The 18,644-nt window shown below is 37.9% G+C and overlaps 1 protein-coding gene across 2 annotated transcripts in view; it reads left to right on the top strand.

Moving 5' to 3' along the window:
• The window catches only part of qser1 (glutamine and serine rich 1), a 139,263-nt gene that overhangs the window by 86,204 nt on the left and 34,415 nt on the right, over nt 1-18,644 (top strand). The window contains exons 6-9 of one of the 2 annotated variants that reach the window (XM_048545815.2): nt 6,601-6,717; nt 11,861-11,994; nt 12,850-13,061; nt 15,200-15,265. In XM_048545815.2, coding sequence (XP_048401772.1) covers nt 6,601-6,717; nt 11,861-11,994; nt 12,850-13,061; nt 15,200-15,265 — 529 coding nt within the window. The remainder of the gene's footprint in view (nt 1-6,600; nt 6,718-11,860; nt 11,995-12,849; nt 13,062-15,199; nt 15,266-18,644) is intronic. The other variant, XM_048545817.2, reaches the window with a different exon arrangement.

The raw sequence follows: 18,644 nt of genomic DNA on the forward strand, positions 1-18,644 counted from the left end.
GCGAGACCAGCATTTATTACCCAGAAGGCAGTTAGAGTTAACCATATTGCTTGCCAACTAATTTGGATTGTTATGATCCTAGCCAATGTTATTTCTGAACAGGTCATATCCAAGACTGAATCTGACTTGGTAGGTCATAATTCTGTATTCTTCGACTTCTCACCAATGTGTTCTTTCACTGAAACACAATCATCCAATGATGAAGATCTGATCATAACAACAAAACAGAAGTTCATTACTCAAAAAGGAAGAAGATCCAGAACCTAACCCCGTGGGTCTCTCTGTTCTATCCAGGGCCCTACCATTAATTGTCCAAGTCCTGCCATTATTTGTTTTACCAAAATGCAATACTTCATTTATCCAAATTAAACTCCCAACTGCCACTCCTCAGCACATTTACCCATTTGATCAAAATCACTTTGTAATCTTAAAGAAGTTGTTTCAATAACTTAAACCAGGAATTTTGCAAACTGACAAACACAAATTTTCCAAGATACGGGTTTTCCCCCAAGCCAAAACTGAACAGAAAGTTACTGCTCCTCAATGTTTACTCTGCCAGCTTGTAAAAAATAATTCCCATTGCAAACAAATTGCATTATGTCTCACTCGCACACAGACCAAGACCCACTTTCCAAAGAACAGTATGGCACAGCTACAGGCTGTCCAGCCTGCATAGACTGTGCCAACAAAACTTTCTAAACTAAAAACATTTTGCCTCTACATGGTCTGTGTCCCACTCTATCTACTCATGTATCTGTCAAGATGCCTCTTAAATACAGCATGGTATCCACCTCCTCTGGCAGCACATTTCAGGTACTGACAGCCCACTGTGTCGGGGGGAAAAAAGAACAAATCTTGCCTCTCGCAACTCTGTTAAACCTACTGTCTTCTGCGCTGAACCTATGTCCCCTAGTAATTGACATTTCTAGCCTGAGAAAGAGATGACAACTATCTATTCTATGCACGTCTCTCATAATTTTGTAAGCTTCTATCTCATCCTCATCCTCATCCTTCAATCTTCAAATGAAAACAAACCAGATGGGTCCAATCTCTCCTAGCTAATATCCTCCAAATAAGGAAGCATTCTGGTAAACAATCTCTTATCCCTTTCCAAAGCCTCCACATTCTTCCAATGGTGTGGTGACGAGAGCTGTGCACAATGTACCAAATGTGGCCCAAGTTTCTACACAGCTGCAACCTGACATGCCAGTTTTTATACTGCATGCCCTGACTGATGAAAATAAGCATGCCATATACCTTATTGACCACCTTATTCACTTGTATTGCCACTTATTTTTTGGAAAATATGAGCATGTACACCTAGATTCCTCTGTATGTTCAAAAGGTTCTACCATTTACTGTAAACTTCCCTCCTGCATTAGATATCCCAAAATGCATCACTTCACGTTTGTTCCAGATTAAACTCTGTTTGCCATTTCCCCACCCAAGTTTCTAGCCTATTCAAATGTCTGCTGTACCTACTGGCAATCCCCCCCACTATCCGCAGCACCCCCAATTTTCGTGTTGTCCCCAAACCTGCTACCTACCGGCCCCCACGTTCCCCACAATCTATATTTTTAAAAAAACAGTGAGGTTCCCATCACTGATACCTGGGGAACACCACTCCTCCAAGATTTCTAGTCAGAAAATGCTGTTCCAACACTATTCTGTGCCTTCTTTGATGAAGGCCGTTCTGTATCCATTGTACCAACTTATCACAGATCCCATGTGACTTCACCTTTTGTATCTACTTGCCATGAAGAACTTTGTCAAAGACCATTTGAACAACACTTACTGCCCTGCCCTCATCAATCATCTTTGTCAGTTCCACAAAAAACTCAATAGAATCTGTGAGGCATAACCTTCCCCACACAAACCCATGCTGCCTACCTCTAATAAATCATATTTTTTCCAAATTTGAGTAAATCTATCCCTAAGAATCTTCTTCAATGATTCCCCTATCACTGGCGTAAAACTTGCTGGCCTGTAATTTCACAATTATCCCTGTCGCCCCTTAACAAAGGGAAAAAGTTGGCTATTCTCAAGTTATGAGACCTCTCCTATGACTAACGTGGATACAGAGGTGTCATAGAAGGTCCCAGCAATTTCCTCACTTGCCTCCTTCAGCATTCTGGAATAGATCCCATCAAGTTCTGGGGTCTTGTGTACCTTGATGCTTTTCAAAACACCCAAAAACGGCATTTTTTTTTTAATATGTTGAGATGCTTTTGAATATTAAAATACCCCGCCCAAGACTCACCGTCCACCATGTCATCTTTTATGAACACCGAAGCAAAGTATTTGTTGAGGATCTCCCCCACTTCCTCTGGCTCCATGTATTAATTCCCTCCTTTTGTCCTTGAGTGGACCCATGCTTTGCCTAGCTACCCTTTTGCTCCTTACATATGTATAAAATGCCTTGGAATTTTCTTTAATCCTGTTTGCTAAATATATTTCATGGCTTCTTTTAGCTCTCTCAATTCCTTTTTTGAGTTCTTTCCAGTTATCTTTGTGTTCTTCGAACTCTCTGTTTTCAGTTTCCTAAACCTTACATGCACCTTCTTTTACTTTTTGACAGAGCTTTCAATTTCTCTTGTCATCCAACCTTTCCAAATCTTTCCACCTTTATTCTTCATTTACGCAGGAACATGCTGGTCCTGAAATCTAATCAACTGGCATGTAAAACATTCCCACATGCTAGATGTAGATTTACCCTCAGACAGCTGCCCTCCATCTACACTCCCCTGTTCCTGTCTAATCTTGCAGTAGTTCGAAATTCAAACTCTGAAGTGAACAGAATCGAAATATATATAAATCACATGCTTTGCATCACAGCACTTGTCTCATGGAGTATAAAATATTGCTTTCTCTTTATATTGATATTTCCTGAAAATTGCCCTCATGAGTGGAAGACAAAAATCTTTGACACTGTCTTCTTTTTTATTTGGCAACATTCAGGCACTGGAAATTTGCTCGTCTTGAACTAATCATAGACCAAAGAGCCACAGTTAAGCATATGGATGCAGTATTACTTTTGCATTACGCCCCACGTGTTTGGCTGAAACCATTTTTGAATTGCCTCAGTGGGATAGATAACTGAAAAGTGAACTTGGCCTAATAATAAAAACTTTATTACTAAAACAAATTTTAATATATTAGAATGTGGTAATGAGCTAGGTCAGAGATCTCTAGGAATCTAGCAAGTGTGGCAATTTGGTACAGTTATTACATTTAACGTATACTCCTACAACAACAGTCAATTTTTGAGACATGGGGGAGGATGGTAATACGAAATGCATTAAGCACCAATTTCATTTTGACCTTGCTGTTGACACTCTTGAAATAAATTAGCACATTCTGTCAGTATACTTGAAACTAGCCCGTTTGTAGAGTGTGCTTTAATTGTTGGCCGTTGGAAATTGTGTGAATTGGTCAAAATCTTGTGCTTTATTTGTTGTGCTTTAACATGCCATAACTTTTGTTCATAACCATTTAAATTTCTTGTAGCTGTCATTGGCTTCTTACAATCTGGAAAATTTACAAGAAATATTTTAAACAATTGTGTACAAAATAAGTTTAATTTGAGTGTGGCTATATTTGACTTTTATTTAGTTTTAAAGTTTGTTTAGGAATTTGAGAGCAATGAATAAGTTGAGGCAGCCACGTATTGGTTCACTTAAGTGTCTTTAGCGATTTGATATTGAGGTCGCGTTCAAAGAACCAGGTGACCAGGGTCAGAGAGTGGCAAAAATAGATTTTTTATTGTACCTTCTCAGCAGCTCGCTGTAAGGCAAAATAGAATTCTCCAAAATCGCAGCTCAAAAGCAGCCATTTTGTACAGAATTCAAACGTAGATTAACATTCTAACACTTGAGTGTTAACCAGTAGACATTGTACCAAAACTGTTTTGCAGGAAATCAGAAATGGTTTAAACGTGTGCTAAATGTTACCGGTTATTGTTGAGTGTTAATGGTTATTTTAATGAGATTAGAGTGTCCTTGCATAATTCAAAAGGTGTTAGTCTTGTTTATTTTGTCATTATCTTGTCATTTTCTGAAGAAGGGTCTAGATGCGAAACGTCAGCGTTGCTGCTTGGCCTGCCATGTTCATCCAGCTCTACATCTGGTTATCTCTTAGTCTTGTTTAGTTAGTTTCATGGTTGCATCCATCTGTGGGTTCTATTTACTATCATTCATTCATTCAAGGTTGCACGGGGCTGGACATAGCGCCGTTAGTTTTATTAGTAAGTTAAAGGTTGCTTACATACGCTGCATAACATTTGTTAGTTTTGTAAGTGGGGTAAAGTTTTATATACATGTTGAATAAAAACTAAGGACAAGTACCTAGCTACATAATATACAGGAAAAGTCTGCGGGGCTATCCAATTATCACTATTGACTGATATTTGGAGTTACTCTAGCTGGAGGGAGAAGATAAATGACTTGGTAATAGCAGCTGAGATAAAAAGGTGTAGATCTGGATGAACAAGCAGGCCAAGCAGTTTCAGAGGGGCAGGAAAGCTGACGTTTCAGGCCTGGACCCTTCTCCAGAAATGGTCTAGGCCTGATACATCAGCTTTCCTGCTCCTCTGATGCTGCACAGCCTGCTGTGTCCATCCAGCTCTACACCTTGTTATCTCAGGTTCTCCAGCATCTGCAGTTCATACTATCTATGGTAATAGCAGCTATTCAGTTAGATTTTGATATCAAATGTCACTGTTTTTGGTGTGGGTGTGCAAAAAGGTTCCATCCTGTCGTGTCTGTGCAGCTTTGTTAGCCGTCACACTTAACTGCACCTTTGACTGGAATGTCAGTCTTGTTTAAATAGGGCTGTTTACATAGCGCGTTAGGCATGAGTGTACTTTCAAGTGGGGTGTAACCGCAAATTGAAGTGGTTGTAACCTGTTACGGTAGTGAACCCCTGAATTAATTTGAATGGTAGCTGACTAGTACATGGAAATCTGCAGTTAGTATTGTAACCATGAATTAGTGGGTTAATGGATTAATAGACATGATTAATGGAGTTATATTAAAAGTTGTAAACACATTTGAATTCTGATGTATCAGTATGTTAGACCACCATCCAAGGCAAAGTCCACAGAAATAGTTTGTTCAAGAATTCTGTTGGCTATAGATTTTCATGACCTTTCAGATTACTGGAAAGATGAAGTTGTATCTAATCACTAGAACTCTTTAATTATTATATAAATTTATTGTAGACTCCACTGCTGTGTTGAATGAGTTTAAACTTACCGTACGCTTGGTTTTGCTGCCTGCAGTAGTTGTGTTCCTGCACAACATTGTGTTTTAGAAAATTGCGCTATAAAAATAAGGGGGCCAATGGGAAGAGCAGGTTGGGGCAGACCACCAAAAAATTATCACTTAACATCACTCAAATGCCGAACACCAAAGGTAACACAGTTTGAATAAATGATTAATTCATATCTAATAATGAAACTAAAGTAAAGTTAACACCATACCTTGGGGGAGAAAATGTCAAGATGACTTAATGGAGATGAGGTTTTGAGGTTTGCTTTGGTGCTTGTGTTGATCATGTGATGCCAGCACGGAGACTGTTTCGGTGCTAACGTTGCACATGCTCAGGACAAAGCCCATGGAATGATGAACGCCCATTCTCCTCCACATGCTGATGAAATTGCGTTATAACCAACACCAGTTTGAATTTTAGAAATATGAGTTCCCATTATAGCCAATCCACATTGCTAGAACATGCGTTATAGCGGACCGACTGTACTAAGAATTTTTCTTCCTTAAGTTACTCTAAATATTTTAAAAACTGTACAACCCAGAACTGTTGAGTTCCTGTTCTTAATAGCTACTTTACCAGGTCTACATTCATTCTTGCCTGATTAGACTTCTCTAAAGCACCTGTTCTTATGTTAAATTGCAAATTATGTTAAATTTAAATTAAGTTAAAATGCAAGTGTTCAGATCAGAAAATCTATAAATTTGCTGGAGATGCAAAATACTGATGTGATTAATTTCATTATTTTAAATAATGCATATGACTAAATGTGGTCTGTAAACAGCATTTGGGCATAGTTAAGAAAACTTTGCAATGGCTAACAGCACTAATTTACAAGCAGAGTTAATGGGACTGGACTGTAGCAAACAAACACTTTTCATTGTATTTTCCTAAATGTGATAACAAAAATCATTCATTGTCTACTTAGAGCACAGGGGGAAGAAGGGGCAATTTGAGCAAGCTATCCAAAATATTTGCCAGACCTGGCGACAAAATATTTTTCACTGTATTTTCCCAAATATATATGACAATAAAAATCATTCATTCTTTCCAAAAATAGAAATGAACAGATATTTGGATGCAAGTTATGTACAGTTCCCTCTATCTAAGGATAATTTGGCTTCTGGGCTCCTGTTGCTCACTTTCCGTTTACTTTCTTTTCCTTGCAAATCCACTCACACTGCCGCTCTTTCTCTCTTTTTCTATCCCTCCCCACTCCACCCTACATAATCAACTTCTGTGCTTGTCTGGACACTTGAGATGTTGCTCCAGATCGGTGATTGAAAATGAAACTGCTTTAGTTTTTATTTCTAATGTTAACTTGTTTGTTTGTAGGTGGCCTTACAAACAGGTAGAGAACCTCCTGCTATATGGAAAGTACAGAAAGCTTTGTTGCAAAAATTTATGCCTGAAGTAAAGGATGGACGGAGACAATTCTCTGCAACCAATAGCGTGAGTGGAGTCTCTTAGTTATATCATTTTTGGTATGCCCAGTTACTGAATGCAAGATAAATAATCTAAACAGTTTTCATTTAAATTTGTTTGCTTTCAATGAAAAGACAACTGTAGCATTTGATAACTTTTGTTATGCAATCAGAGGTCTATAGCATTGAATGAGGCCCGTTGGCCCATTGAATCTATGCTAGACAAAAACAACACCCAAGTATTCTAATCCCATTTTTCAACACTTGGTCCATGGCCTTTTATACGTTGGCATTGCAAGTGTACATCTGAATGCTGCTTAACTGTTGAGTTGTTCTGCTTCTCCTGCTATTCCAAGCTGTGAATTTCAGATTCCCATCACACACTAGATGAAATAAAATGTTGTCTCCTCATTTCTTTCAATCTCCTGTCTCTTACCTTAAATCTCTGCCCCTTGATTATTGATCCCTCTGCTAAGGGGAAAAATTTCCTTCTCATAATTTTATTCATCTCAATTATGACTGCCATTGCCTCCTACTTAAAGGAAAACACCTCAGTCTATCCAATCTCTCTTGATAACAAACTTTCCAGTCCGGGCAACGTCCTGGTAAGCCTCTGCTGAGCCCTGTCCAGTGGAATCACATCCTCCTTTAATGTGGATTCCAGAACTGCACAAAAACTGTAGCCTAACCAATGGTTTTATGCACTTCCAGCATCACCTTTCTGCCCTTGAACTCTCTGCCTCACTACTCAAAGGCAAGTATCCCATGTGTCTTAACCACTTTATCTAACTTTCCTCTGCCATAAAGGACAGGTGGACATGTACATTTGGGTCCCTCAGATCCTCAGTGCTTCTCAGACTCCTACCATTTATTATTTTTTCCCTTGCCTTGATTGTCCTGCCCAAGTGCTTCACCTTGCTTGACTGAAAACTTAATTTGCCATTGATTAACTCATTTGATCAGCCTGTCTATGTCCTCCTGTAATTTAAGGCTATCTTCCTCACTTTTTACCACCCCACCAATTTTTGTATCGTATCGTTCTTGAATGTACTGCTATACTTTCCTTTGCTATCAGTCTCTCACGTGTGAGCTTATCAAAAGCCTTGCTGAAGTCCAAGTCGACTATGCCAAATGCACTGCCCACATCTACGGACTCGGTTACCTCTTCAAAAGATTCAATCAATTTAGTCAGACATGACTTCGCCTTAACAAAACCATTCTTAATAAATCCCTGCCCGTCAAAGTGCAGATTAGTTCTCTCGTTCAGAATTGCTTCCAATAGTTTCCCCACCATTGAGGTTAAACTGACTGGTCTATAGTTTGTACTAACTTGCAGTTTCCTGATTAATTTCTTTCTCCCTTTTTAATAACTGCCACATTACCTATCCTCTAATCCTCTGGAATCTCTCCTGTGATCAGGAAGGAATTGAAATTTATTGCCAATGCCCAGTTTCTTCCCTTGACTCACTCAACAGCCTGAGTTCCATTTCATTCAGCCCTGGAGACTTATCTATTTTTAGCCTGCCAGAGCACTCGGAACCTCCTCCCTGTCTGTGCTAGCTTCTTTTATCTTTTGTCTGTTGTTTTGAAAAATGACCTCATGAAATTGAATCCATTTCTTGTTAGCCTTGTCTTAAAGCATAGGATTATCTTAAATTCATTTTAGGCATATTTGTTGACTTGATCAAGAATGGCACCTGCTCAGGGTTATGAGTTCCTGTTAAGGGTCTTCATGTGACTGAACAGGCTGATTCTCAACCCTGCAGATCTTTGGGCACATGGGCCATGAGGTAGTGGAACCTGGAGTGCAGGATTTACTTTCTTTTCTTTCTGTGTCTCATCATTTCGAAATATATTTACAATGTCATGGTCCTGAAGTTGGTTTGGTAGATTGATGGGTGGAATTTTCCCTTCCAAATTAGCACCATCACTGCATGGAATTTAGATGTGAGCAAAAGCTCAATACCTTTTGAAAAGTTCACCTAAATAAAGTCACCATAGTCCAGAGGACCACAGTCTGCTCTCTCTCCAGTCGCTACCCCTCAGGTGAGGGGTAAGGTTGATTACATGGGACCTTCATGGTAACCTCAGTTGCTATGGGAATCAAACCTGCCCTGTTAGCCTAAGTCTACATCGCAAACCAGGCATCCTGCAAGCTGAGCTAACTGACACCTTTCAGCACCGTCAGGACAAAAATTTTGTTGCTTTTCATTTGTTCAGTTGCATGATATAGCTCTCCCATAGATTCTTGTTCACTTATGGATTCTACCATAGTATGTCAGCCTGTATCAACAACTGCTGTGGTTTCATGATTGAGGAATTGAAAATATTGTTTTCAGCATTAATGATGGTACTATATTCCTTGAAGAGCAACACCGTCCTGTGATCAAAGGAGATCTTCAAATATCAACACAGCTTACTATTGTATAAATATGGCTTTTTCTTGTCTTTTACATTCTAGATTTTGTCTTTGGATATCAGCATTGAGCTGTTGAAAAGCTGCTTTCTTAACTTGTGGCTATTGATTGATCTGCCAGGCAATGAAGGCAGTTAACTTTGCTGCAGAAAGCTACATATTTCTACATGGTTCATGCGGAACCAGTTCTAATGACAAAAACGTTCAAACCCAATGTCTGATTACTGGTGTCTACCACACCTGAGCTTGTTTGATCACACTTCTCTGGAATTGAGTTGAGTGTGTGAAGATTTTCTTGATTGTTGTGAGCTACTTTTGGAATTCCTCTCATTGAGTTGTTGTAGGGACATTGATCTCCCACTAGACTTTGGGGTGTTGTGATATTTTTGTGAATATTCTTTCATAATCAAACAAGTTGATCTATCTAGCAGGCAGCAGTCCTGCTCTTGGATCAAGTGTTATTGACACCACATGACATAATCCAGGACATTCCAACGATTTTATGTATGATGCCTCTATATAATTTTGTAATCGTCCTCCTGGCAGAAGAACGTGTTTGTTAAAATAAGGCCACACTAAACACACTTCAGTGTTAAAGGCGAGTAATATTTTCATTAGTTTTTCCCAAGCTGTTTTTTACAGTGCCTTTTACAGTGCCTCAATGCCTACTCCCAAATATTGGAATTGCAGCTGACTCTGGCTGTCAGGTTTCTTTGGGACAGCAGTGACAGCTTCACTAAGGTCTGAATAGAAATTTTCCTTTGTCTTAATCTGAGTGAAAGGTTGCGATGTAAGCACTGATGGCTAGCATATGGATTATGACTGAACTGGTAGTGTAGTGATGCCATTAGTGTTTCATCTATAAAGTTGGGATATCCTGGAAGTGCATCCAAGATTCTATCCCAGATTTTAAAAATCCACTTCTGTGAATACATTGTTCACTATCAGCCTTGCCTTTCAAGGGAAGTGTGTATCGAGTTTCCTTCAGTTGCCATTCTGAACAAAGGCAGAACACACTGATAGCAGTGATGTTGACTTGAAACCTTTAGTTCACTGAATGTGATTTCAATCTTATTTTCCGGATAATTGCTGTTCACATATCCATATGTATTCTAGCATTCCAAGTTGCAAAATTTTTGAATTTGATTTCTTTGACAAAGATGATTGTGATCGTGCTGATTGTGGATTTTCAGCCAGTCTAATGTGGAACACCATCCCGACTCTTTCCCATTTAAAGTGATCAGGGGTATCCTGAAGAGCAGTGCTCAGCTATGTATGTTATCCAACAGAAGTATGCATTGACCTTTTGTGCACCTTTCACCAGTTTGCGGATTCTTGATGAGGGGCTTCCATGTCCACAACTCTGTACATGTTGCCACTTCTTCATCACCACAGAGTTTATCAAATGGACCCTGGATGAAGCTTGAATGTGACTTTGTTTAACGTAGTGGTTTTAGTGTGCTGTCATTGTTGACGTGATCGGTTGTTGGTCAGATTTAGTGATCTATCAAGACACGTAACCAGGATCACCTTGCTGTTGTAGCTTTCTTCTGCTTTCACTGCCAGTGAGATTAAGTTTTTTTGCCTATTCTGCTGTTGAAGACTTCTAAAATTATTACTGGGACAGACTAATGTAAATGGTACTCTGTTCCACACCTTATTTCACCTGTTCTGTCTTGATGCTGATATTGAGTATTTAAAATGGACACTATCCCATTTCATTGACTGACTCTTGAAAAGTCAACAGTTTGCTTGTCCTCATTTGCTGACAAATTGCAACTTCTCATTTCTAACTGAGTCTTTGTGATTTCCCATGTTGTGTAGCTCTGATTTCATTGCTACATGTGACCCATTTAAAAGGACCACATAAAATCACCTGGAGACTCTGGATGTGAGTTTGTTCGCTGAGCTGGAAGGTTAGTTTTCAGACATTTCGTCACCATTCTAGGTAACATCATCAGTGAGCCTCCGACGAAGCGCTGGTGTTATGTCCCGCTTTCTATTTATCTGGTTAGGTTTCCTTGGGTTGGTGATGTCATTTCCTGTTCTTTTTCTCAGGGGATGGTAGATTCCATCCAGGAATCTACCATCCCCTGAGAAAAAGAACAGGAAATGACATCACCAACCCAAGGAAACCTAACCAGATAAATAGAAAGCGGGACATAACACCAGCGCTTCGTCGGAGGCTCACTGATGATGTTACCTAGAATGGTGACGAAATGTCTGAAAACTAACCCTCCAGCTCAGCGAGCAAACTCACATCCAGAACCTCAACCTGAGCTACAAATCTTCTCAAAACTCGCTATCACCTGGAGACTGTTGTTAAGGATGTGCAGACACTGTCATGTTTCAGACATTTTACATCTGTGAATATAAATTAAGCATATTGCGTTGTAACTGTGAAAGTTTAAATTTACCCATATCACCATGCCAAACATTCTAGTACATCAAGACTATATTGCAAACAGTAAAGCATATATCTGTAAATATCCCCAAGATAATGGGGTGCCTGTCGAAATTCTTAGTTAATGGATGTATATGTTACTGAACAGAAACGGTATTTTGTTTAAATGTGAAGACTTGTCATATTGTGCAAAAAACATTATTTTTAAAAAAGTATTAAATCAAAAACAAAAGTAGTGGAATGTCAGCTTATGAAAAATGTTTTACAAGCTGCCATTAGGTGGATGTACATAAAGAAATTAATCTAAAATGCTGACCCTTATGAAATATGTTGAATTTTTCTAATTTATAGTATCTTGGATATTTTGGAGATGCAAAAACCAAATATAAACGGGTCTACGTGAAATTTATTGAAAATGTAAACAAGAAGGATTATGTTAGAGTTTGTTCCAAAAAGCCACAAAACAGGCCATTGCAAACTTTAAGGTATGGAAAATGTTTTGCTTTTGTTCAATTTTGTTTTGTGTGGAGTGTTGAGTTGTATAAGCATAAATTCCAAGTATCTTTTTAGTTGCACATGCATCCTTTTGAACAATTTTGTTCACTTGAAAATTAATGTTAACAGTACAAGACTGGCTGAATTTTTTTTTACAGCGGACGTTCCAAAGAATACAAGTGGAGTTTTGCTATCAGGAATCTTGTTTCTTGTACCAACTCTATTTTTCCTGTTTTAAGTTCTTTGGACAAAACAGAATGTGAATCTTGGAAACTAAAACTATTCTGCAATTTGTTATCCAAAATGACCTGGTAAATTCTGCCTGATCAACTCTGACAGAATCTTTTGAAGTGCTGTGTCATGTGACAATATTTCTCTGTTCAGTACAAGAAAAAGTCTAAAGGTTTTTGCCATCAAAAAATATATGTAACGCTCAAATTCTGCGTCCACAATGTTGTAACGTATTTGCTGATCGTATCTCAAAGATCATCCCAAGATTCTTTTGAAAGAAAGCTGAGTTCTAGATTATGATGTGCTACCATATTGACAAATTTCAATCTAGGCCCAACTATTTTTATAGTTGTAACTTAGAAATATTTATCACTAGACTTACTGATCTAGCATATAACTTATTCGTTCAATAACGTAATAATAACTGATGTCTACAATTATTTAAATAAGCTTGAATAGACCTTTATTCTGAAGGAATCATAATACAGAGCTGAAAGATTAAATAGAAAGTTTACACTTTATAATTTCGCTTGAGCAATGATAGTCATCCAATCTAAAATTAATTTAGAACCGCATATCAAGTTATCTTTCTTCGTTCATACCTCTATCTTTAGACATAACCAGTCAAGAATGGGTTCTAGTAATAAAGTGTCTGTCAGCAATTCTGCAGCATCGAAAGGCTCAACAGCAAAATCTAAAGTTAGGCCAGTCAAACAAGTAAAGTTAAAGGCTGAACCACCACCGAAGAAACGAAAGAAATGGCTGAAGGAGGAGTATTCATCTCATTCAGACTCTTCTCTTGAAACTCGGAGTGATGATGAAGATGGTAAGACCTTATTATGTTTCTTTATTTAGCATAATTTTGACCATGTACATAGTCCATCTCTGAATAGCATAATCCCTGAAGAGGCATGAAACTTGGTTCTGCATTTCTGGATATTGATTATTTAAATCATTTCATTAGAATATCAAGTTTGTAAAGCTTTATAGCATAACTTAATTTAATTGTAATTTAGTTTCATTTATAAACTGATGCTTAAACGATCACCTTGCGAGGGATAATAAATGGAAATCCCAACAGTATTCTAAGAAATTCCATGCACTCTGTTGTCACATGCTATATCTGGATGAGGGTAGAAAAAACAATAGGAAGAAGCCATTCAGTCACATTTCTGCATCAGGCTGTCTTGTCATCTGCTGAATTAAGAACTGGAATATAGACTGCATTTATTCACACAAGTTCAGAAGAATATTTTCTTTTTAAGCTCATGGTGAATGATGTCAATATTTGGATGGAATCAAAATATTGCCTCAGTCAGTTTTTGTATGAATAAACCTTTACTCAACTCTATTTGGGAAGTACAACTTATTGCCAACTTGAGAGGAGCGCAACTTCTATACCAGTGTAAATGTTTCCAGTTCTTACACCCAGAACTCTTTAATAACATTCCATGGCAGATTAATTCGATGTGCCCACTAAGATGTGGTTTATCAACTGAACTCATTACAGATCTGTACACATAGCACTTCAGCAGTCTGGTTGGAATTAAATCTGTGACCTGAGTGAAATAGAGGAATTTAAACACTGAAACCTAGTTTCTCAGCCTATCAAATTTTGATATAAATTAGAACTTTTCAAATTTATAAGGGCACTTTTTCCAGTCGAGTAATCACATTTTTAATTTTGATTAAGTACAGCCTTTCCCAGTCATTTAAACTGTTCAGTTCTGTGCAGAACTGTGCAAGTTATACTTGCTTTTCTCTTGATTTTCATTCACTTTTTGTTTGGATGAGATCAGGAACTCAGCATGGAAAATTGAAAGTTACATTTCATCTAAAGGAGCCCTACTCTTAAAGAATAGAATTTCAACTCCATGTAATGAGTTAGTATTATGATCTCAGCTGATGGTATTACTGAACAAATCAGATCCCAGACTGAAATCTGAGTTGGCTTTAACAAGATCACTTCCTGGAACAGAAGCATGAAATGTTGCAGGTTTGGTTTAAACAATAAAATAGAAATTTATGACACACAAGACATAATGATAAAATAGAATAAACTGAACTAATTGCATATAGCACATGTTTAAAGAGTAAAAATAAAAATCCATTTGCCTTAAAAGTACCCCTTTCCAATACTCTCTCAAGTGAGAAGTCCCTTGTCTCTCACTGCTTTAAGGCTTCATTTAACTGTGAGGTTGACTCCCAGTCATAAGAATCTGATAGCCTCTTGCTGAAACCTTCCTATAACTGAGCTTAAACTTTTTCAGTTTCAACTAACTCCCTCAGGGTGTTAACCAAACATTTCTGGTCTGAAACTCTGATGAAACACCTCACACTGAGCTAAAGTAGTTTTTAAGCAACTCCAATGTATTTTCTCCTTTTAAGAGCAACTGCTTCACACGTGCAGCTTCAACCACAATTCTTGCAGAGTTGCCCAAACTGGAACAAAAAAAAACTTTTCCTTCCCAAGCTTTGGGCTTTTCCCCCTAATCAAAGAAAAAAAACCCTGATCTCCTCAGCTGGAGCCTAATGCACAACTTGTTCACTCGTGGAATTATGTCAATATAAACAAAAACTAATTACTGTTTCTCTCCCACTATTTTAAAATAAATCACCATGATACGGAAATACTCAGTTAATCATTAAAAACCTTCAGACACATATGCCACTAGTTCAAGTTCAAGCAACCAAACTCAAAAATAGTATTAATGTATATAAATCACACACCTAATTTCACATTCAGCAAGATGCTCTCTCCTCCATCATTTGATTAAAGAGCCGTATAGTACTAATGAAATTGCAGTGTAGCAAAGTATCACTGTCTTCTGTGTAACAGAAGAGAAACTGATTGACGAAGAGGAGAAAATGCGACTAAAAAGTGAGAATGGAAAAGGACGTGCATAGCAATAAAAACAGAGCAGGTTTTTATTAACAAAACTTTACACATGCCTTCTTCTTTAGATAGTCGATTCCTTTTGAAAGTCAGTACACAGGGAAGAATGAACAAAATCCTTCAACAAAAATCAGGTTTGCAAATTCAATACACTTCTCATATACTGTTGTAACTTTTTTTAAAAATAAAATGTTCTCACTCCAATGCAGACCAGGAAGAAAATTTCCTCGAGTTTCTAGCAAGGTAATTTGGCAGCTGTCAGAAGTAAGAATAGTGGCAAATTTTCCCCTCAACTCTGTCATGATCATGGATCAAACACAGGACATTTTAATGTATGCTTTTGAGGAAGCTCTTACCAATCTGACTACTTGGCAATATGTCAAATCTATTAATGCATAGGGAAATTCACTTTCGCCTTTTAAACAAAACAATGCAGTTATTTATGGTCACATTTTCATTGTTTAAACTTGACAGCAGGCTAAGATATTTTCCCAGATGAAAACATTTTTCTGTGATCTTTTTTAGCAATTATCTGAAAATGTTGTCAGTTATCCTTTTGCACAGTGCTACTAAACCTTAGATTAGCCCTGTCCATGTCATCTTATTAATATATAATATCAACTTTAACTTAGTCATAGAACTCTTGCCTCAAAGGCTGTGAGTTTGCGTTCTCCTTTTGCGCATAATCTAGTTCATGTTTCGGTTTAGTACTTGTGGAGTGGTACATCATCTGAGCTGCCATGTTGGGGATTAGAAGTTAAATTGGACTCTGTTTGCTTGGATGAACATGAAAGATCACTTGGCACAATTCAACAGCAGCAGAGTTTTCTGTGATGCCTTTGTCAACATTTTATCTCAAGAATTTTGAAACTGGCCATTAGGAAATATAAATGATGTCTTGTGGCTCTGTTAGATGCTATATAATTTCAAGATAATTCGTAACAAAATTCAATAAAACTTGTATTTTTGCTCATTTGTTTCACTGCTGGACTCCTTTAGTTGTGTGGCATAAATTGCAAGGTTTATTGTACATTACCGTTGGATGAGACATTTGCAACTAACTTTCTAGACTCGCCCTTCATAATTCTGTAAGAGAAGTGTGAAAAAGTGAGAATTATATATAAGTGTAGATGGTTACTGTAACAGATTGAAGTTGTTTCCAAAATAATTGAGTTGTGTTACTGGGTAATAAACATCGCAGAAATTATGTTGAATAATACTTAACCCTGATCTGTATGGTCTTGCAGTACGCGGGGAACTGCAGGGACATCAGTACATAGGCTCTTAAAACTTGTACACTATGGAAAATCTGGCTTGTTGAAGGGAAAGTTGCAAGAGCCTTTGCTGAAGTTGAAGAGGTAAAAATGCAGAAAATGATTAAAAGCAACCACCTTAAATCATTTGTAACAACTGATTGATGTGGGGAAGTTTGTATTCTTCCCTTTTTCATTTCTTTGACCCATGTGAATCTGATCATTGTGGTCATTGTACATGAACCATCTTGCTTTGAAATAATTTTGCATCAGTATTGTTTCTGCCATGTCTTTTGAACAATGAAGAAATTCAGGCAACATTCAGTGTCAAGATACTCATGTAGCCCAAGTGGAAGGGTGTTGCTAATATATACCTAGTTGATAATGTTATGCTACTAACTATAGAACGTGAACCTCCTAACAGCAGTAACTGATACTAGTTTTAAAAAAAAAAGGCATCTACGGTAGACCAGGATTTGCAGCAAGCACTTTAGGGCATGCTTCGCAAACTAAGTTATGAGACAAGAGTTTGGGCATGAGTCCAGTCAGCAATGGCTGCAACAGAACTTGGAGTGATTTCTGATAGCAGCAAGGCCCCCTAAACTCTTCAAGGTTTTTTTTCCGTTGATGCATGTGGCCTAATTTACTGCTCTGAGATGCCTGATTGTTGCAGTGAAAAAGTCTCAAAAAAGGAAGTTTTTCTTTTATAGAAACCCTGCTTTTTCATTGACTGTTTCCTAACTGCCAATCCTGTTAAAGTCTAAACCAAAGCTGCATGATGTCACACCCAGAAATGGTTTTGGCCTGATGGATTGTTAATATTCAATTTCCAATGTGATGATGTCTTTTTTAAAAAGTAAATGTACTTAATTAGTTGCGAAATGATTTCGGATTTTTGTGATCCATGGAAGGAATTAAGTACATGTTCATTGCCAATTTTAAATCTTCCAATTAATTGATTGTGCTCCAAGCTATGACCAGCAAATCTGTATATTCATTTTGGTGAATACTTCTCTGGGAATGAAAGCTTGTGGGAAAGTACTTCTGTTGACTTGGCAAGAGTCATTTTGTTTACCTTCTGTTATGATCCCAGCTGATGTTACTTTTGGACAAACCGGATCGCAGAATTAAACTTGGCTAGATAGATCGCATTTTATATATTTTGATGAGTAGTCTTTCACTGAAACATGAAAATGCCGTAAAACCATAAGACATAGGAGCAGAAATTAGGCCATTCAGCCTACCAAGTCTGCTCCACCATTCAATCATGGCCGATAAGTTCCTCAACCTCATCCTCCCACTTTCTCCCCGTAACCCTTGACCCCTTGATAATCAAGAACCTATCTATCTCAGTCTTAAATGTATTCAATAACCTGGCCTCCACAGCCTTCTGTGGCAATGAATGTCATAGAGTCACCACTCTCAGGCTAAAGAAGTTTCTCCTTATTTTTGTTCTAAAAGATCTTCCCTTTACTCTAAGCCTATGCCCTTGGGTCCTAATCTCTCCTATCAGTGGAAGCATCTTCCCAACATCCACTCTGTCCAGGCCATTCGGTATTCTGGAAGTTTCAATTAGATACCACACGCCCCCATCCGTCTAAACTCCATTGAGTGTAGCCCCAGAGTCCTCAAATATTCCTCATGTGTCAAGCTTCACGTAAACCTCCCCTGAGCCTGCTCCAGGGCCAGTACATCCTTCCTGAGGTATGGGTCCCAAATGCCCAGGCTGCAGGTTTGGTTTTGATAATGAAATTCAAGATTATTATGCAAAAGAAGGAAAATTGAAATAAAAACAACCAAGTTATCTACATTTAACACAGTTTAGAAAAAGTTAAACACCTGGCAAATCACAGTCCCATCTACTCTCCAACACTATGACTATACAGTTAATCAAAAGCTAGAGAAATTTTCCTTCCCAATCAATTTTAAGTTGCTGCTTTCCAGTTCTGGTCCTGTGAGCTGTGAATCCTTTCTCTTTGACTCACACAACTGAAATCTTTCCACTGTATTTTAGCTGCTCTGAACAGCTCCTTACTTCAGAGGAAACTATCCTTGGATCTGATTCGAGCTGAGGCCTCCTGAAAACTAAGTTCAAAAGCATTTTACAAAGTTATATTTTTTAAAAAAAACTTGCCCCTCCAAGCTTCAGCTAAACTAATTGCTTGACTGTTTTTGTCTTCCTCTGTTGTAAAATCCCATAATATTAACAAACTCCCATTAAACCTGTAGGATGCCTCCAAACATTGGCTGTCTGAAATAT

Source organism: Stegostoma tigrinum, chromosome 17 (genome assembly GCF_030684315.1).
Source record: "Stegostoma tigrinum isolate sSteTig4 chromosome 17, sSteTig4.hap1, whole genome shotgun sequence".
NCBI lineage: Eukaryota > Metazoa > Chordata > Chondrichthyes > Orectolobiformes > Stegostomatidae > Stegostoma > Stegostoma tigrinum.